The sequence below is a fragment of the Pleurodeles waltl genome, chromosome 2_1, assembly GCF_031143425.1.
Source record: "Pleurodeles waltl isolate 20211129_DDA chromosome 2_1, aPleWal1.hap1.20221129, whole genome shotgun sequence".
In the NCBI taxonomy this organism is placed as follows: Eukaryota; Metazoa; Chordata; class Amphibia; order Caudata; family Salamandridae; genus Pleurodeles; species Pleurodeles waltl.
Window position 1 is genome coordinate 338,563,741 of NC_090438.1, and position 22,004 is coordinate 338,585,744.

Genomic DNA, 22,004 nt, shown 5'->3' on the forward strand with positions numbered 1-22,004 from the left:
AGGAGGGCAGAGGATTGAAAAGATAAGAAAGAGATTCCCAAAAAATTAAAAATAGGCCCAGCACCATGAACAGAGTAAGAAAACAAGACGGTCCTGCCCATGCGAACCACGTGATGCCGTGTGCGTGAGATTTTGAACACAAGGACGTTTTCCGTGTTGCTTTCTAAATAAAACTCACTGCGAACAGGCGCAACAGGAAACTCCACCCACCCGCGGAACACAGCGTAGCATGGCAGAGTTTTTAGACTACTTCATGAGTCCCACATATCATGACTCTGCAAACGTAGCCCAGGCCTATGAAGGACTCCTACTCTGCTGCACTGCTGCCTGGCTGGCTCCTGCCATCCTGTGCTGCCCTGCTGCCCGCTGATCTCTTGCCTGGGTGAGAAGGACTGGGCCTGCATCATGTGAACTCAGAGTGACTCCTAAGGCTAGATGACAGGCCTCCTGATCCAAAGTCTCAGGTACATAAAAGACTTCTAACCACCCTTCTTCTGCACCTGGACTCTGCCATCTGTAAGTCTATCCTGACAAGAGGTGCAACCCCATTCCTGGACCCGTGGAAGTGAGCATAAGGGTTTTGCTTCAGTGGAACTGACACATCCCCTACTGCAAGAGTAGAAACAATTTGTCTCCTTGCTGCCTGGAACAGAACCATTGCATCATCTCTACACCGTGGGTCAGAACCAATGCAACCTCTTTGCCTCTCCAGCACTCTGATAGAGCAAAAATGTGCCATACAATAGTAGATTTGGTTCAGCACAATACAGCAACTTCCCTTGCTGCAGTGCATTCCCTCAAAGTTTAGTAAATCTTCCTCCTGCTATGAGGAGGTTGTGGCCAAGGCGTCAAGATGGCGGACGCACTTTCATAGTGCTCCGGACCCCCCCGTCATCCGCCTTGAATCTACCCGAAATCCTCCTACCACGTGAGCGGCCCCTCCCGTCGGGAGGACATCCGGACCGTCTGCCAGAGGTGAGCTGTGAAACCAGACCCGGGCCCAACCCGAAGACCTGGGTGGAACTGGAAGTCTGCGGCCTGTGGTCGGCGGTGAGAGGAGCTGAGCGCACCTGGGACGCGGAGGCCGGGCGGGAGTGGAGCCTGCCGAGACGACCCCGAAGCAGGGGAGCGTGGGCGATTCCCGACCCTCTGTCCCCTACCTTCCTTCCTTTCTCCACTCTCTTCGACGGACGAGGAAGAAACTGGGGTCGTGCCGGGAGAGGCGGGCCCCCCGGCTGCGACCAGTGGTCGTGACAGGCGGCAGGGCGGAGACCGGCCCAAGGCGAGACCGCAAGGAGAGGAGGCCGGGGTGAGAAGTCGCCTGCCCTGCTTCCTGCTTCCCCCGGCGGCCGGAGAGGTGGCCCGGGGTCGGCACCGGGAGCAGCTGAGCCCTGGCTGGAGAAGCGCGATTTGGGGCACAGACTGGCCCAGATCACGGCCGCAGAGAGAAATAGCCGGGCCGACCAGAAACAAACTAACGCCCATAGAAGGGAGCGATCCGCCGCCAAAACAGCCACAGGCAAAGGTATTGGAACTGGGGCCCCCTGGGACTACAAAGGGGTGGAGGGAAGAACACAGGTACCCCGGTAGGGGGGGCCCCTCTCGGTGGACACCCTCCGCCCCCACGGTCTCCTTCCCTTTCATCCTCCCCCCCCCGGACATGGGGGGAGAGGAACACCTGACGCCAGAGCCACTCCTCGGGCCCCCCAGCTCCATTGCCTTGCAATTTCTGGACCGGGGCCACCCAGCTGCGGCTCACCCCTACAACAAGAACCCTCTGGGCGACAGACTGGAGATGAGGAGCCGAAGGCCCCTACGGTGCGATTAACGTGAAACCTAACACCGGTGGACCCGCCCTGGGCCCGAGCACCAAACCGCCGGTGACAGGGGGAGACAGAGGTGGAAAGCCGCCACAATCTACTGAACGGAGAGAGACACTAGGCGCCTGAGACCGGGGCCGTAAACGACAACAAGATCCTAAGCGAATACTGCTCCTGATTCTGACATTGAAAACGCAATAATAATCATGGGCAAAGACAAAGCGGCAAGACAATCAACAGCCCAAACACGTATAGAACAATATGCTGCAAACGCGGCGGGGACCCGGGCGGAGACCCATGCCCCGAGCGGAAACGAAGACCAAATGCCGACCTCCAGAGAACTATAAACAATCCTCCAAGCCATCCATACGTCCTAGGCCACGTTAGAGGCCAGAGTTGGAGAGGCCAGGGAGGAGGTGACTCTAGTGCGCCAAGATCTTCGCAATGCCACGGCCTGAATCACAGAGGCGGAAACCAGAATATCTACGGTAGAGGACGCAATAAAGGCCCTTAGAACACATGTGTCCATATTCACATCTCGAACATCAGAGCTGCACCGAAGAGCTGAAGATGCCGACAACAGGTCAACACGTAACAATCTTAGACTGGTTGGACTCATGGAAGACATAGCCACGGCGTCCCTCACTACATTTCTGGAGGAATGGTTCCGCTCCTGGATCCCGAAAGGCCACCTCACCCCGTGGTTTGCCATCTAGCGAGCCCATAGAGCCCCACAGATGAGGCCTCCGCAGGGGACCCCGCCGTGACCGGTAATGCTCTGCCTCTTTAATTTCAGAGACAGGGACATGATTCTAGAAGAGGCCCGTGCCAAAGGAGACCTCCTCTGCAATAGAGGTAGAGTCCTCCTCTTCCCTGACTACACTCGAGATGTGCAACAAATGAGACGCTCCTTCCTGGACATCAAGCAAAAGCTAAGGGCAATGAACATTCAATACCGAATGCTGTTCCCTGCGAAGCTACGGGTAGTCCATGGAAACAAGACCCACTTCTTCGAACAGCCAACTGCAGCGTGGACATGGCTAATGGAAGAACTACCGCTTAAACCGACTGGCGAACAAACCGAATGGTCTCTGAGTGGAAACAAAACCAACTACCGGCCAAAGCGGACAATCACCAAGGGTCACCGCACACGGTCAAGAAGACTCAGAGGGGGACTGAGCTCCCGCTCGAACTCCCCACTGGTGGCCGCAACTCCCACATCTAACAACCCGAAAGACCAGAGCTCACCACAGAGATTGGAAGAGAATGAAAGAGACTTGGAACAACAGAGTCTGTCCCGTGCTGGAGATTACTCGCCGGGAACCATAGACTTATCCTGCAGCCCTATAATATAACTTGGACACTAGAAGGGATTTTCCAAACGGGGAGAGAGGGGGAGGGAGGGCAAAACATACCAAAATAAGGATGTCAATGACAACTAATACCGTTAAATGCCTTCAATTCATTGATCCGACATTATGGAGAGGTCCACCACTGCTCAACCAGTTAGTTTCGGTTACTACCTCGCCTGGTTCAAGGCGTGAGGTTCATGGGTAAGGGCGACAGATGCTTCTGGGGGGAAGTATGGGGTGGGGAGGAAGTTGGAGGGTTCCAAAAGATACTGTTCACTATCATATTGACAGGTTTATTGTTTCTAAGTTTGGCCAAAATACAGGACAACCGACAGACAAACCATAATAACATAATAAAGCCCTCGGAGATATGTTGGGAGACAGGGAAGAGAAGGACACCCCAAATCTAAAGCAAACATACTCACGGGGTAGATCCAAGACAATCTTACACACAGACCCTAATGTATCCAACACAGACCATCTCATGGAATGTAAATGGATTGTTAGATAAAATTAAACGCACTGCAGTATTTACCTTCATACACAGACACCAACCCGAGATACTCCTCTTGCAGGAAACACACCTTGCTGGAGAACACTGCCCCTTCCTTGCGAGAAGAGGATTTGATAGAATCTATCATGCTGGGTTCATGCGGGGCTCGAGAGGGGTTAAGATCCTTCTGCACCGCTCCTTCCCTTTGAAGGTGATGCAGACATGGAAGGACAAGCAAGGCCGATTTGTGGCCATTACTGGTACAGTAAAGGGGTGGACAATCAATATAGTCAGTATATATATTCACCCAATGATACAACGAGGAACCACTAAAGAACTGACCCAGCTTCTGTTGGACCTGCCCTCAGGGCTGACAGTGATGGGGTGACTTTAATGCAGTCCCGGACCCAAGACTAGACGTGGAAGTCCCAATAACCACTCACAGACGAGATATGGTGACGGGCCTTACGAACTGGATGACAGCAATGGGACTCAGTGATACATGGTGTCCGCGACACCCACGACAAAAGCAGTACACTCACACCTCGCCGGCACATGGCTCACAGTCCCGAATTGACCTAATACTACTACCCAGCATAGACTGCAATGCCCTATCACATATTGAAATACTAGCAAGTGGCATATCCGATCACGCACCACTCCAACTAGTTCTAGGCCGGGCCCGACATAGGAACCATCCCATGTGGAGGCTAAACGCCTGGTACCTACAGGATGAAGAATTTGTAGAACAGCTACAAAAGGCGCAGACCGACTGCTTTAGCCTGAACGAGGGATCAGTGTCTTCTCCTGGCGTCTTGTGGGCCGCGGGGAAGACAGTCCTGAGAGGGTCAGCTAGAGGCCTGATAAGAAAGCTAGAAAGTCTAAAAACTCAAACTATTAAATTACTAGAGAAACAAGCAGCAGAGCTAGAACAGGCACAAGAAAGGAATCCCATCGAGAGATGGGCAAGACATTTATCCCTGATAAGGGAGGAAATCAGAGACCTGTCCCTAGAAGCAGCAAAAGCTCTCTGGCGAACGAGCACAGCAGGAATATATGGATGGGGGGACAAAACAGGGAAATTACTACACTGTCTGATCTCCCACCACAGGGCCTCGCCCATTATCTCCGAAATATGGGACAGAGATCAGGGCAAGGTCGAGAAACACCAAGACATAGCAGAGGCCTTTGCCCGCTAATACAAAACACTATACAAGGCCTCGGACGCAGTTGACCCAGCCCACGGCCATAGACTACCTGACACAATTCCCCTGCCCCAACTGCCTCCTTCAGAGATGCAGATCCTAGACGAGCCTTTGACAGAGGAAGAGATAAACAATGCCATCTCGAGACTGGGAACTGGGAAGACCCCAGGTCCCGATGGCTTCCCGTCAAAATACTACAAGAAATATAGGAAGGAGCTAATACCACACCTGATGGCCCCTTTCACAGAAGTGGAACTACAAGGGCGTCTCCTGGAAGGGCTGGATGAGGCTACCATAGTGGAGATTCACAAATCTAACCCTCCGTCAATGCACTGTGCAGACTATAGACCGATCTCATTGATCAACTGTGAGGTCAAAATCCTTCCCAATATACTAGCAACGCGTCTCAAAAGAGTGTTACCACAGTTGGTTCATATAGATCAATGTGGATTCATGGCAGCCCGCGGCACCCATCACTGTATCTGCCGCCTTCATGTAGCCCTTGACAAAAGACATAGGGGGTCATTCTAACCGTGGCGGTCCGAGACCGCCAGGGAAAAAATGACCAAAGCACCGCCAACAGGCTGGCGGTGCTTTTTTCCCAATTCTGACCGCGGCAGTACCGCCGCGGTCACACCGCCGGGGTCGGCGGTTTCCCGCCGTTTTTCCACCCGGCGGAGCTAATCCGCCAGGGCAGCGCCCCGTTACCGCCAGCCTGTTTCTGGCGGTTTGCACCGCCAGGAAGAGGCTGGCGGTAAGGGGTGTGCTGGGGCCCTGCCATGCCACTGGCATGGGCAGTGCAGGGGCCCACTAACAGGGCTATGGCCAGCTTTTCACTGTCTGCATAGCAGACAGTGAAAAGCGCAACGGGTGCAACTGCACCCGTCGCACGGCCGCAACACCGCCGGCTCCATTAGGAGCCGGCTTCTGTGTTGCGGCCTCATTCCCGCCGGCCCAGCGGGAATGTCGGAATGGGGGCCGCGTGAGTGCGGCCGCATTGGCGGGCGGCAGTAGCCGCCCGCCAAGGTCGGAATGACCCCCATAGACTACCCTGAGACTTAGCACTGCTCTTCATTGACTTCGAGAAGGCTTTTGACTCTGTAGACTGGAACTTTCTATTCATGGTGCTGCAGAAAGCGGGACTGGGACCATGGTTCTGTCAACTGACCCAGCGCTATACGCAGACCCCTCAGCCCGGGTACAAATTAACAGAACTGTATCAACACTCTTTGAAGTCAGAAGGGGAATGAGACAGGGATGTCCGCTGTCCCCCCTCCTTTGCCCTAACTATCGAGCCTTTGGCCCAGATGTTCTGAATAGATCCAGAATATTGTGGCTGGAAATGGGAAAATGCTACAGAAGGTAGAATAGCCCTATATGAGACGACGTACTTCTTTACATGGGCACTCCAAGCGTGTCTGGTCCACACAGCCTCCAGCTCCTTAAGAGCTTTGCAACGGCTTCGGGCCTGAAAATGAACCCCGCCAAATCAGTACTAGTACCCTTGGTGAACACCCAAGACTGTTTTGACTGGCAAGACACAATACCCCTCCGCAGACTGAGCTTTAAATACCTGGGCGTCTGGGTGACCCTCCTGCCGGAACTGACCTGGGCAAAGAACGTAGACTCGCTGCTAACACGAGTCAAGGCTAGACCTACAAAGATGGCAGGCTCTGTCACTGAACATAATGGGAAGGGTGGCCTTGTATAAAATGATGATCCTACCCAGACTACTATATGCCTTCCAGAACTTCCCCCTCCCCATCCCACGCTCATGGTTTCGGACCCTAGAAACAGTCACAACACAATTCCTGTGGGGAGGAACCAGGCACCAGGTAGCCATAAAATACTGCAGGAGAGGAACACACGAGGGAGGCCTGGGGATGTCTGATCCATAACTATACTACTTGGCGACTCAGACCCTAATGGTACATGACTGGTTTAATGGAGGGTGGACGGACCCGACATGTCAGGTGGAGCTGAACACTCTAGGCTTCCCACATATCCTAGATGCGTCATATGGTGCACCTCTCCCCCATGGCATGGGCGAGACAACAAGAGCTGTCCTCCTGGCGTGGAGGGCTGCACTGAGACACACCCAGTGGAACGCTATAATCACCCTACAGACTCCGTTGTGGAGAGGGAGGTGGTTGAGATCCACCGCCGCACTAGAGAGATTTGCAGAATGGGACCTATTAGGGATCTCACTAGTGGGCAATGTCTGGAAGGGAGAAACACTAAAATCCTTTCAGGAGCTCCAGACAGAGTTCCAACTATCCCGAAAACCAGTTTTTTAGATATCCCCAACTCAGACATGCCATAGGAACACAACTCCCCAAGGGCCCGCTACCAGAATTCAATCCCCTTGAAACCAAACTACTAATGGGAAACATAGGAGGGAAAGGGGTTTCACAACTATATAAAATGCTGATCAATAATACACCAGGAGACATGAACTCGATGAGGAGCAGGTGGGAGAACTGGACCGGGGCCTTCGAAGATTCGGAGTGGGCGGAAGCACTAGAAGCCCCCAAGACCTTAGTCATATTGGCAAAACTACGCACTATACAATTTTATTACCTACATAAAGCATATTTAGCACCTAACAGGCTCTCACGGGCTGGACTATGCACAAATAGCCGCTGCCCCCGATGTGACAGGGAACAAGCAGATTTTTTCCATATGGTCTGCCCTACAGATCTATTGAGGTAAGGTTCTGGGGGACTTAAATAAGACAATAGGGACAGAGCTCCAACTCTCTGCCAGTATGGTACTACTGGGGATTATGGAGGGGATGCTGAGGTCGCGGACCAACCAAACTTTCATTGGGACGGCATTGCTTGTGGCCAAAAGAGACATAGCCACGACATGGACCTTGTCCACTGGCCCATCCCTGCAGAAATGGAGAAAAGGAGTAGACTGGTGTGCAATCCAAGAGAAACAAATATATGAGTTGAGAGGATGCCCCTGGAAATATGAGAAAATATGGGGCCTGTGGCTTGGGACACTGTCATAGATTGGACTGGGCTGTCCTCCTCCTCATCGAGCGAAACCAGAATAACACACGCGCTCTCCCCCGTGGGGAAAGGAAAGCGCATATACATGACTAATGTATAACACAGAACTGCCTGGTTGTACCTGCACTAAAAGGTTGTTATTGTCAAACTTTTCTGAAAACAAGAAAAATTGGTTATAAAAAATATAAAAAAATCTTCCTCCTGCTATGAGAAGTCAAAGGACATGTAAAGCAACATTCTATGTACAAACACTCGTGGCACATCTGGAGGGCTGCAAAAAGAACTGATGATGGATGGAATGTCAAACAATGTCAAACATTTACCCCCCCAATCACAGACCATACCAGTTTGAACCCAGCGATATGCAAATCAGTCTTGACCCTGATCCCCATACGAACAGTGCAGCCCGAACTGCCAGGCCAGGTCCTCCTTGGACCAGAATGAAGCATCCAGGGCCTTGTTTTGGATTACCACCCCCCATCAGCCAGGCTAGCTTGAATCAGGAGACATAACAAGCACCAGATCCACGTCTGGGCATACCCCTTCCACTTAAGGTGATAAATGCAAAAAGAACAGATGATGAATGGAATGCTTCACAATGTCTAACATTCACCTCCAGTAACAGATCTGGTCCTCAATCCATGGTGGCCTGGAAGTTCGGGCTGGACTGCCCTCAAGGTGAGCAGGGAAAGACTGATTTGCATTTGGATGGGCCCTGCCTGGGGTGGCATGATGGAAAAAAAATGATGGATTACAATGCAACCGGAGTAAGGGCCAGTGGCTGAGATTAATTCATGCATTCCATCCATCACCTTTATGTTTTTATAACTGTGTAGCTGAACATGCACTAATTACAATGTATAATATGAACGGAGTTAGAAAAGCCCCCTTCATAACCAAGGAATGGGTGGCGGGGCAAGTGAGCCAGTCACAGCAATGTCATAACTGTGTACTTTCTCTCTTTAAGGGTCAGTCTAGCAGGTATTGAAGAGAGCAAATCATTTGTTTTGAAAGCTGTGGTAAGTAAATGTCTGAGCTGAGCTGAGATAGGAAACTAGGTGAAGAGGCAAAGACCCAAGCAAAGAGACAGGTTATTCTAAAAGGGCATGCAGAGCATAAAGGTGAGCGTCAAGGAGAAATTGTGGAGCAGAACCTGAAATGGCAATAAGAGTGAAGATGAACTGGAAAAGAAAGTCCATGGATGTTTCAAAACAAGAAAGGAGCTGAAAAGAAAAAGGCAGGCAGTATACAAAATTGGGAAAAGAGGGATGATGTTTTGAACGAGCATCTAATGGGTGATGTAAAACAAAGGGGTGTTGGAACTCATTTGAGGGAGCAGATGCATACAAAGAGAAATAAGCTTCAAAGGATAGTTTTTGTGCAGGAAGTTATTTTTTCTATGGCACAAGTGCATTGCTATTGGCGGTAGGCTTTCCAGCGTGTGCCAGTGCTGCGAGAGAGCAGAACAGTGCCATATCTTTGTAAATATGGCACAGTTCTGCCCTATCCACGTAGAGTAGTGCAGCAACTAATCTTGCTGCATTGTGCGGGGGTAAATTATCCCCATGGTCCTCATTCCATTGTGCTCATAGCACTGAAGAGCTTTCTTTTATCCTGATCTTGACATCAACTGTTCTATGTTGCTGTGTATTTACGTTTATTCTGTCATAAAATTACAACACTTAGTTAGAAATAAAAGATATAGCTCCATCACAGAAGTAGCAGTGTAAGCAAACGTTTATTTATTTTTTCAACATGAAGTATGAAACAGTTCTATGCTGTATTTCTATTATGGGTTTTGCCACAGCACATCACCTACTGGTTGCTGGATTACAGAGAACATTCAAATTTAGGATATGAAAAAATAATCCTGTGTTCTAATATTTAGAGATCACCAACAAAGGGAGAATGCTTTGTCTTTATTTGATGTTAGAAAAGGTATTCATCTCTGAATTCAAGAACCAGAACCCAATCCAGAATTGCTGGGAACACCTCGTAATGTCTCACTAATAGATTGTCCAGAGAGTGAGCACTGATTGGAAGAATGAAGCACATAAACTCAGACCCCAATAGCTGATTATCAGAATTCTGCTTCAAAGCGTCCAGCTGCATCCCCAGATAAAAAGGATAAACCTTTTTCTTGATGGCTTTGGGACAGATCTATTCATATTTAAATTGTGCTTAGTGGTGGAAAGGAAACCAAAAAAATGAGGGGGGTCTGAAGTAAAATAGTTAACTTGTGTTTGATGATGCTGCAGTTTGTTACAGTGCCTACGTCTCCCATGTCAACATAAAAACGTGATATGTAATTTGTATGTATATTTATTGTCAGGATATACATTGATTGTATGGCCACATACATTTAAAGTAGTCATACCCTCAGGTAGTGTTAGAAGGGATTGCTATTTTAAATATATAGGTAACCGTTGATTTTTAATGTACTTCATGATTACTCATGAAGTCAGCATTAGTAGCCCATCAGAAGGAGCTATATCTCTGATCACGAGTCAATATCTTTGAGTGGGTGGTTACAGGGCCTGGGCTAGCATCACTCAATGCATTAAGCAGAAGAACCCTCGGAGGTGCCAAGGCACCAAAGATGGCTGGATAGAGATGCCAATAGTCTGCAAAGAACATGGTGGCCTTAACAGTACATTGTCTTTTTGGATTATGTGTACGAAGGAGTCTGGCAGGCATTTATCTGCTTCATTCTTACAATGTTGTGCCTCAGAAAACCAGACTCTGAAGTCCGGGTACTTGTAGAGTTTAGGGGTGGTGCTGCAGTCAACTACTAGGGTAGGTGTGCATCGCAGATGTGACCGATGATCTCAAAGCGTCTCGGCAGGAAAACACAGTAAACCATAACTGCTGGCTTGTGTTCCAGGCAAGTTGGAAAGTCCAAATTTGCAGAAATCTGGAGTAGTGCATGCTTTCCCGCTATACTGTCTCCCGGGTTCACCTATAGAAAAAACACACAACAATGAATTATTAATGCTGACACATCAATATTTTCTGCATTTAGGAAGGAATGTATTCCCTTCCCAATCCCCACAGTCTCAGATTGTCCACTAAGAAACACAGTGCTGATTATTGGAATCCACCAGACCCAGGTTTCAGGGCCTGCGATTCCAGGATGGATTGTGAGTGTCGCAGAAGGCCCCTAGGTGACTGTGGTATAAGAATTAAGAGTACTCCATGGGGCAAGGACAGTGACAGTCTGACTAATAAATTGTAATTTAAGCTTTTTATTGTCAACAATAAACGTAACCATTCATTTTAATTTTATACGATTAGCTAATAATCCATGTTAATCTGTACTGTCTTTTTAGTCCATGTTTACCCTGTTCTTTTACAATGAATTCTGAACACTTTGCTTTTTTAAATCAACTGAATACCAAGACCCTAGTTAGCTCAGTTGTTTTTATGTAAGTGCAATCATGACCTGTATTAACGTCATTTCAGAAAATGCATTTTATTGTAATTTCTGTATGTCTTTGTACAATCTCTGCGGTTGGAACTGGGCATTCTGCCATAGCGTTCAATATGCTATTTCACCTCAATAGTGTGTCTAGGAGTGTGATTTCATAGAAAGTAATCCATCACTATGATTATTTCTACCATTATCCTCTAGGCTACCCGTGTTGCAAAGTGAGGATATATATGAGTCATCTGTCTTTTTGCAGAGGCTACAGCAGCATCAAGTGAACCCTTGGTGCCTGCTGGTTCCAACATAAAATTTGAAAGAAGCTGTCTGGGTTTTGCCACCTTGGAGGAGTTGCACGATCTGACCTGCATTTAGGAGATTGTCTGGGGGAACCTGTCCTCTCAAATAGCTGAAACATGCACACATGCCCAAAATTTAGGTATTGTTTCCTTGGTGCTGTTGGCCATCAGGTGTGCTATTGCTGCGTCTCTCACCAGTAGTGAAGTGCAGAACCTGATATGGTGAGAATGTAGCTCACTGTGCTTCCATAGAATAAACTGTCATGATGAGCACCACCACTGTTAGGAAATCTGGATCATCTTCATCCTGCTCTATTGCCACTCATTCCCATTTGTAGTATTTCATTATTTCAGTATTATTCTTGTATGAGTTCTCTTGTGATGTCCTCTATGATGGGTATGTAGTCATAGCAGAAAAGTAAGAACTTTAGAAGATGAGGGAATAATATTGTTTGGCATCAACTTACCTGTCCTTTCATTTCTTCTACCAATATGCAGGACATACACAAATAAACTGAAAACCAGTACCCTTGATTTATCACACTTAGGTGCAGTTTTTAGGCTTTGGGTTGACTGGCATTTGAGAGTTTTGGGAAATAATCAAATGTAACATGGCATATTATAATCTTTATCAAAGACATTATTGGGTTGCTTCACCTGATGAAGCTTTGACCTCTATTCCTAAATTTAGTATGGATTTGACACCCTTTTACCCAGCAAAAGAACCATCCCTCTGAGTTTCAAACATTTTGGTAGCTATACATAATCAATATTTCAATCACCTTTAATTCTCTGGATGATTAGGCTAGATGGACACCTTATGAGTAGGGCTTGGTGAATTTAATTTCTCAAATCAGCGAGACTGGTTGTTCAGGGCCTGATTCACAGACGTAATCTAACACTTTAGTGTAGGTTTACAAATCTTTGGATATTCACAAACTACAATTCAATAGTAACTTTATGGCTTCAGAGAACACTGCAATTGGTGAGGGGGACTCTGCACACAAAAAGATAGGCCTATTATACCCTTTTATGTACGGAGTTCTCCTTCCCAAATGTGGAGTCTGTGCAATCATGAAATTACTATTAAATCATAGGCTGTGAATACAAAAAAATAATAAACTTAAACAAAACTGTAAGTTTAACTTTGTGAAACAAGCCCTAAGTTTCTTATATCCCTATTTGTCACCCAACCTACTTAATGGATTAATATGCCCTTCCTTCAAATTCACCTGTGGAGTGGATTCTGACCCAGAAAAAAATTAAGTAAATTGATTCTGCCTTTTAAAGGGTCTCCACAATATTTTAACCATCCCTACACATTATAGTAATGAGCTGGTGTCCAGTGGGTACCCTCCTTTTATTGATGAGCTTAGTTGTCAGAGCAGTATTTATGCAACCTTGAAAAAATGCTTGACTTACTCTAGTTTAGTTAGTCCTATTCATGTATCTGCTGATTTAGATTATGTAAAATTGCGGCACACATCCTCAGCATTGTTATGTATGGAAGTTTGCCTACTAGCTTCAGGAATATGAACCACCCTTTTACCCCCCATCTTCATACAAGCAAAACAGGCCCTGGCACATGTAGTGCCCTTTACTAGGGACTAGGGAAATATGCCAATTAGGTACATGCCAAGTAGGTATATTCCAATTCAAACCATGATTTAAGGAGAGGGCACATGCACTTTAGTACTTGTCAGCAGTGGTGAAGTGCTCAGAGTCCTAAGACCAACAAAATAAATCAACAAAAATGTGAGGCAATCAGGCAAAAAGTTTGGGGGAAGTTAACCTTAAGATTGTCAGGTATAACACTTCCCCCCCAGCTTAAAGTAGGGAGAACTAGCCAACCTCCTGGGAGCTTCATCACTAAGGCGGAAGAGCTTAGAGAGACCATTAGCAATGGTTTGGTCTGACACAATTCTGTGTTTCTCTGTAAAGTTCATTCACTTTAGAGAGATGGTCCACCACAACAAATTTAGATTCTCACACCTCATTTGCCTTTATCACCTGAGGGGCCTGTGGTCTTTCTGAATCCAGAAGTGAGTCCCAAACAGGCATGGTATCAACTTCTTCAGTGCCCAGACCATATTAAAGGCTTTTTTTCAATAGCACTCCACCTCTATAACCAGGGCAATAACCTCCTGGAGATGAAAGCTACAGGCTGGTCTTGTCCATAAATGTTTAGCTGTGACAGTACTGACTCTATGCCATGCTGTGGTGCATCTGTTTGAACAATAAATTCCTGGGTAAAGTCAGGGACATTGAGCACAGTCGCTGTGCAAATAGATTTGTTTAAGGAGTCAAATGTTTTGTTCCATGCCTCAGTCCAAATTGCATATCTGGGCTGCTTTGTGGAAGTTAGCTCAGTAAAGTGAGCAGCAATGGTTCTAAATCCATTGACAAACCTCCTATAGTGCCCTCTGAGGCCCAGGAAGGCCCTTACCTCTGTTTGGGTTTTTTCGGGGGCGGGGGCTGGGCCAAGATAGTTGCTATCTTGTCCTGAAGGGGCTACATCTTACCCCTTCCATCAGGTGTCCGAAGTACACCATACACCCCTGCCCTATCTGACGCATGCTGGCCTTAATGGTTAGGCCTGTATTCCACAGAGCCTGAAGCACTTCCTACAGGTTAAACAGGTAGTCCTTCCAGCTGCTACTGAAGACAGATTTGTCATCCAAGTAAGCAGCACTGAAGGCCTCCATACCAATTCAAGACTTGGTTCACTAGCCGCTGGAAGATGGCAGGCACATTCTTGAGTCCAAAGGTCATCACTTTGAACTGTGAGCGGCCCTCTGGAGTGGAGAAGGCTGATCTCTCCTTGGCTCTTTTAGTTAGGGCAATCACCAAGTATCCTGAAATAAGGTCAAATATACTCAGGAACTGGGCAGCCTTTGATTGGTCAATTAGCCCATCAGCCTGGGTAATAGGATGAGTATCAGTCTTGAACCTGAGTTCTGCTGTAGTGCCTGGTGGAACTGCTTTTGGTATCAGAACCTCAGGGATGGCCCAGGGGCTAATGGAAGGTTCAGTCACCCCCTCTCCCAGCATTTGAGAAGCCTCATCCTTGGGATGGCCCTCTTCTTATTATACACCCTTTAGATTTTATTCTTGATGGGGGACTGTCGCCTCTGTCATAATCATGGGTACACAGGTGGGTAAACCCAGAACTGAGGGAAAATAGAGAGAAGAACTGTCCCAGCAATTGGTGACAATCCCTCTGCTGTTCTGAAGTCAGGGTAGGGGTGAGGTTTATTACTTCCACTCACCCACCCTCCTCTTTGGAGGCTAGGAGGTCATGGAAAGGTTCACTCTCCTCTTCCTCCCCACCATCTGTCACCAGCAATATGGTGACCTCAGACCTCTCATAGTAGGATTGGAGGTGGTTGATATGAAGGACACTTAGGAGGTATTTGGGGGTCTTCACACCTACAAGTAGGTGGCCGCTCCCTTCCTCTCAAACACCTTATTGGACCCAGTCCTGTAGGGCCCTGGCCTCCATTGGCTCCATACCCACACTTTTTGTCCAGGCTGAAATTTCACAGTGGTAGCCGCATGGTTGTACCAGTGCTTCATTACCTCCTGACTTACCTCCAAGTTTTCAGAGGCTTGCTTCCAAAACTTGGCCATCTGGCTCCAGATGGCTAACATGTAGCTGACCACATCATGGAAAGGTCTCTTGGGAGCTTGCTCCCATTCTTTCCTGACCAGACTGAGGAGTCCCCTTCCAAGGTGCCCATACAGCATTTTGAAGAGGCTAAAACAAAAGACATGCTAAGAAGACATCCCATTTACAACTCGTGGGCTCTGGTAGGCCCTTGATCATGCCTTTGAGGGTCTTGTTTGATCTCTCAACAAGGCCATTGCTTTGTGGATGGTAGAGGGCGGAAAGAATGGTACATCAGAACTAGGATCAACCTGTTTCCAGAGGTGGTCTGGGGATCCATGGGCACAACAATGTTATTGCCCACCCTTTTAAATGGGGTCCCAATGAGAGCTAAGATATTCAGGAGAGCTTTCAACGTCTGCCCTGTATACCTGCTGGCCTTGTAGGTTAAGCAGGTCTTGGAGAAATCATCTGAGGAAACCTTCATCTGGGGCCAGTAAAAGTGGAGAGCAAACCTGGCCAAGGTCTGTGTCCTGGCCACGATGTCCTGCCAGAGGTATCTCATGAGCCAGCCACAGTAAAAAGGCCATGTAGTGCTGGGGAACCATCAGGGCCCTTGTTCCCCCATAGATAGGTGCCTTAGGCTCACTAAAAGAGCCTGTCAGGGTTAAATTCTGTTCCCTCATGTCCTTCACGGTTGGGCACTCTCCCTATGCTTGACATAATTCCTCCTATGTGGTCCTCCTTCTACTTGCCACCCATGAAGTTCAAGCATGTCACCAAGGGAGACAATGCCTTTCTCAGTGGCCTCTGGGGCAAAATGGGGGAAAAAAGCCAATTTAAAAAAATGGGAAGAATTAAAAAGAATTGTAATGGTCTTCAGATATGAAACAGTAGTGTATACCAAGTTACTGTATGGCAGTGTACAAACACAAGTTCTATCTCATTGCTGATCACCAATGTTAGAAATGGGGGCCATATTTATGGAAAAGTGACAGAGAGCAACACAGCATCTCATGTTTCTGCACTACACTGCATCACAGGGAAAGGGCAGAAATGTGCTGTATTTAAAAGAATGCTGCACATTCCTTCCTTTTCACTTGTGGTGGTGCCCTTTTAGCAGCCTAGAACAAGTGCAGGCACCCTCGTAATATGGTGTAAATGTGCCTGCTTTAAATGCAGGATTGTTTTTGTGAAGGAAGAGATACCTTACTGCACAAAAACAAGCCCAAGAGGCAGAATGCAGCATATATAGAAAGATGAAGTAATGAGAAGAATTAGAGATATTTATCCTTGTTACACCTCCCTGGGAGAACACAGCATTTTGACATGGACCAGTGAGAGCTGCTGAACAAAAGTGTCCTGATCCCGGTTGCATTGATGGAGGTGCAGGGAGCAGAGGAGGCGATGCACATGTGTTGTTGCCCACAGCAAAGGAAATGTGTTGATTGTCCCCACGCAGGCAAGGAGATGCAGCAATTTTCACCCGTACATCAGAGATGTGGTTGTACCAAGCTGCCATGGCTTAGAAGGCGATGCGCCTGAGTCAACCCATACAATAAAGCAGATGTGTCAGTTTTCCCCATGCGGAGGCAGCTATGTGGTGACTCAGAGGTTTAGCAGTTCTGAAGGCAATGTGCCAGTTCTGACCTTGCAGTGGCACTGATACAAAATAATTGACCCTTGCAGTAGTGGTAATGCATTGGTTCCGATCCTTGCAACAGTTGGCAAATTTTAGGTGCTATAGCAGGTGAGTTAGAAGTCTTTTTGTGTCCCTGATACTTCACAAGGACAGGAGGCAAGCGAGCAAGTCCTTGGAGTCACTTTTTTTTTTTAGTCCTCATATTACAATAAAAGTCAGGAGAGCCTTGCCATGTATCTGCCTTTGTCAGGTCCCAACCCTGAGAGAAGACACCTGAGATGCTGCCTCCATCAACATAAAGTGAAGAGATACAGAAGGGGTGGGGTCATCTCCCCTCCTCTTCTCAGTTGCGTCAAATTAATCATTGGAATCTTACCATGATCACCTAGAAAAAAGTGGTCCCGTACCTATCTATTCAGGAGAATTGATTCTATAGAAGGTCAAAAAAGGTTCCCACATTCTCTGATGTTTGGACTGGCCTTTACTACAGTCGCGGTCAGAGACTTTCTTCACTGACAATAACCATTCAATATGAGTGGGGGGACTGAATATCCACTTGGAACATATGTCCCGCCGTGCTATAAAAATTAAATAGAAAAAAAGATGTGCCAAGGGTTTCATCAGATTATCATGCATATTTCCCCCAAAAACCCTCATATAGTCCAAATATAATCATTGGTAAACTAATTTCTGCTTGACCGTTTATAATGGATAGAATTGTCTTACCCACATTTTCCCAAAAGTTTTAAATTCTCGGACACCACCACCAAAGATGTATGTCATCTGCACCCTCTAATCCACACTTTAGGCAATCACTCCTCTTTTGAAAACCCATTTTAGCAAATTTTCTAGGAGTCCAATAGGCCCTATACAAAGTGAACACATGATTCCTCCTCAAGGAGGCAGGTTTCACCACAGACCAAAGTGTCTTAAAAGATGTTTGACAGAGGTGGAAAAGGTCAAATGTCGGTAAGTCAAATTTCCACCCCTCTACAGGTAGGGAGAGAGAGGCATCCTTGGTCTGTATTAGTATCCAATACCATCTTGAGACTTTTTTCTTTAGCCTCTGGGTGCCTATGATTTCACGTTCCCAATCCGTGACAAGCCCACCCTCAGGCTCTGCCAGGTTTTTGACCACTTATGACCAGATAAAACTAACTACCTCCCTCTGTAACTTTAGTAGCCAATCAGCTTTAAAAAACAGGGGGAGGATGTTAAAAATTAATGGAAATTTTGGGAGTATCACCTTTTTTATTAAATTTGTTCTGCCTAAAATCGAAAGTTGAAGTTGCGACCGTCGGGTAAGAAGCCTTTTAGTTTCCCTAAAGAGAATTAAAAAAATTCACCTGGGCCATCTCTGCCAGGTTTTTGACCACTTTTACCCCAGGATAACGAATTTCAGCTTTCTCTAATCTACTGTCTTGTGGGCCATTCCAGGTCATCACTTCAGATTTACCAGTATTGACTAGGTAACCAGAGATTTCCCAAAACCTTGCTAAAGTTTCAAAAAGTACTGGGAATGAACTCTGAGGGTCCCGCGTATAAATCAATAGGTCGTCTGCATATAAGGCTTCCTTCAAAACCCATCCTTGATACTGAAAGAGTATTATTCTATGGTCTAATCTGATTCTCCTGGCCAACGGTTCAATATATAGATTGAAAAAAAGGGGGAGAGGGGCCATCCCTGTTGTGTTCCTCGTTCAATTCTAAACTGAGAGGATAAGGAGACATTGATGAAGACCCCAGCTAGAGGTGTTTTTTAAAAGGTTTTAACCCCTTCTGTGCCCAGGACGTAATGGTTACGTCCTGAGGCACAGTGCTGCTGTGCCCAGGACGTAACCATTACGTCCTGTGCACAGAGCCCAGAGGGAGCGCTCTCGCTCCCTCTGTGGGGTTCCCCCCCACCCCCCCAAGTCAGGGATGGAAGGGGAAGCCCTTCCCCTCCCACCCCGACCCCCCCCAACGCCCCCTGTGACGTCAGCGCGCGAGCGCGCGCTGATTAGTCACAGGGTCTCCCCCATCGCGCTGGAAGCAGAGCTTCCAGCGCGATTGAAAAAGAAATGCTTTTGCATTTCTTTTTCAATCCCATGGGGGAGGCCCCGAGAGGCTTCAAAGGGAAGGAAATGTATTTCCTTCCCTTTGAAGTCTCTCACAGGTTTCAAAAGCCAGATTGCTTGCAATCCGGCTTTTGAAACCCCACTAGACACCAGGGATTTTTTTTTTTTTTCAGTGAAATTGGCAAAAGGGAGCGACCCCTTGGGCAAGGGTCGCTCCCGGGGGGGCATTTTTTTAGGAAGGCCTTTTCTGCCCCCCCTGGGGGCAGATTGGCCTATTATTAGGCCGATCTGCCCCCGGGGGGGGCAGAAACCTCTAGGCACCAGGGACCTTTTTTTTTTTTGTGATGATTTCTTTTTTTTTTAGGTGGGGAGCGATCCCTTAGGCAAGGGTCGCTCCCCTACGGGGCAATATATATTTAGGCCATTTCTGCCCCCATTGGGGGCAGATTGGCCTATTTTGATGAGGCCAATCTGCCCCCAAGGGGGGCAGAAACCATTAGACACCAGGGAGTTTGTTTTCGCGCACGAATTTCACGCAACGGGAGCGACCCCTTTGGCAAGGGTCGCTCCCAGGGGGGGCATTTTTTGGGGGAAGGCCTTTTCTGCCCCCCCTGGGAACAGATCGGCCTATTATTAGGCCGATCTTCCCCAGGGATCTTTTTTTTTTTTTTTCTTTTTGTTATGTTTTCTTTTTTTTTTAGGTGGGGAGCGACCCCTTAGGCAAGGGTCGCTCCCCTAGGGGGCAAATTATATTTAGGCCATTTCTGCCCCCCTTGGGGGCAGATTGGCCTATTTTGATGAGGCCAATCTGCCCCCAAGGGGGGCAGAAACCATTAGACACCAGGGAGTTTTTTTTTTGCGTGAATTTCACGCAAGGGGAGCGACCCCTTAGGCAAGGGTCGCTCCCTGGGGGGGGGGGATTATTTTAGGCCATTTCTGCCCCCCTGGGGGGGGTAGATCAGCCTATTTTGATTCGGCTGATCTGCCCCCAAGGGGGGCAGAAACAACTAGGCACCAGGGATTTTTTTGTTTTTCTGTTTTACAGATGGGGAGCGACCCCCTTGGACAAGGGTCGCTCCCCTGGAGGGGCAAAATGTATTTAGGCCATTTCTGCCCGCTTTGGGGGCAGATCGGCTGATTTTAGGTCAATCTGCCCCCAAGGGAGGCAGAAACCACTAGGCGCCAGGGCAAAATTTTTTTTTGTGTTTTTTGTTTTTGTTTTTAGAGATGGGCAGCAACCCATCAGGCAAGGGTCGCTCCCCTGGGGGGCAAATTGTATTTAGACCATTTCTGCCCCCCTTGGGGGCAGATTGGTCGATTTTAGGTCAATCTGCCCCAAGGGGGCAGAAACCACTAGGCACCGGTGATTTGTTTTTTGGCGCCAATGTCACGCAAGGGGAGCGACCCCGTAGGCAAGGGTCGCTCTGGGGGGTGGGGGGTGGGTGTTCGGGGGCAAATTTATTTTAGGCCATTTCTGCCCCCCCTGGGGGCAGATCGGCCTATTATTAGGCCGATCTGCCCCCGGGGGGGGGCAGAAACCTGTAGGCGCCAGGGCAATTTTGTATTTTTTTTGTTTGTTTTTTTTAGAGATGGGGAGCGACCCATCAGGCAAGGGTCGCTCCCCTGGGGGGCAAATTGTGTTTAGACCATTTCTGCCCCCCTTGGGGGCAGATTGGTCGATTTTAGGTCAATCTGCCCCAAGGGGGCAGAAACCACTAGGCACCGGGGATTTGTTTTTTGGCACCAATGTCACGCAGGGGGAGCGACCCCGTAGGCAAGGGTCGCTCCGGGGGGGGGAACGGGGGGGCGTTCGGGGGGCAAATTTATTTTAGGCCATTTCTGCCCCCCCTGGGGGCAGAAACCTCTAGTTGCCAGGCCAAATTTTTTTTAGTGTTTTTTTTTTAGTTTGTTTGTTTTTTTAGAGATGGGGAGCGACCCATCAGACAAGGGTCGCTCCCCTGGGGGGCAAACTGTGTTTAGACCATTTCTGCCCCCCTTTGGGGGCAGATTGGTCGATTTTAGGTCAATCTGCAGCCACTAGGCACCGGGGATTCGTTTTTTTGGCGCCAATGTCACGCAGGGGGAGCGACCCAGTAGGCAAGGGTCGCTCCGAGGTGGGGGGGTGGGGGGGTTTGGGGGGGCAAATTTATTTTAGGCCATTTCTGCCCCCCCCAAGGGGGGGCAGTAACCTCTAGGCGCAAGGGCAAATGTTTTTCTGTTTTTTTTTTGGTTTTTGTTTGTTTGTTTTTTTAGAGATGGGGAGCGACCCATGAGACAAGGGTCGCTTCCCTGGGGGGCAAACTGTATTTAGAGCATTTCTGCCCCCTTTGGGGGCAGATTGGTCGATTTTAGGTCAATCTGCCCCCAAGGGGGCAGAAACCACTAGGCACTGGGAATTTGTTTTTTGGCGCCAATGTCACGCAGGGGTAGCGACCCCGTAGGCAAGGGTCGCACCTGGGCAGGGGGGGTTTGGGGGGTCAAATTTATTTTAGGGCATTTCCCCTCCCCCTGGGGCCGGCTGAGCTAGAGGCCAAAATCCACATGTAGGCACTTTGCAAAAAACACCTCTGTTTTCTGTGAAAAAATATGTTGCGTCCACGTTGTGTTTTGGGCCATTTCCTTTCGTGGGCGCTAGGCCTACCCACACAAGTGAGGTACCATTTTTATGGAGATACTTAGGGGAACGCTGGGTGGAAGGAAATTTGTGCCTCCTCTCAGATTCCAGAACTTTCTGTCACCGAAATGAGAGGGAAAAGTATTTTTTGGCCAGATTTTGATGTTTGCAAAGGATTCTGGGTAACAGAACCTGGTCAGAGCCCCGCAAATCACCCCATCTTGGATTCCCCTAGGTCTCTAGTTTTCAAAAATGCGCTGGTTTGCTAGGTTTCCCCAGGTGCCGGCTGAGCTAGAGGCCAAAATCCACACGTAGGCACTGTTTTCTATGAAAAAATGTGATGTGTCCACGTTGTGTTTTGGGCCATTTCCTGTCGCGAGCGCTAGGCCTACCCACACAAGTGAGGTATCATTTTTATCAGGAGACGTGGGGGAACGCTGGGTGGAAGGAAATTTGTGGCTCCTCTCAGATTCC

At 48.1% G+C, this 22,004-nt stretch overlaps 1 protein-coding gene across 1 annotated transcript in view; it reads right to left on the bottom strand.

The window, feature by feature from the left end:
- Positions 1–9,606: 9,606 nt before the first annotated feature.
- LOC138264725 (uncharacterized) overlaps positions 9,607–22,004 on the bottom strand; it is a 47,015-nt gene continuing 34,617 nt past the window's right edge. Inside the window, exon 5 of the mRNA XM_069212566.1 lies at positions 9,607–10,846. Coding sequence (XP_069068667.1) covers positions 10,716–10,846 — 131 coding nt within the window. The 3' untranslated portion in view covers positions 9,607–10,715. The remainder of the gene's footprint in view (positions 10,847–22,004) is intronic.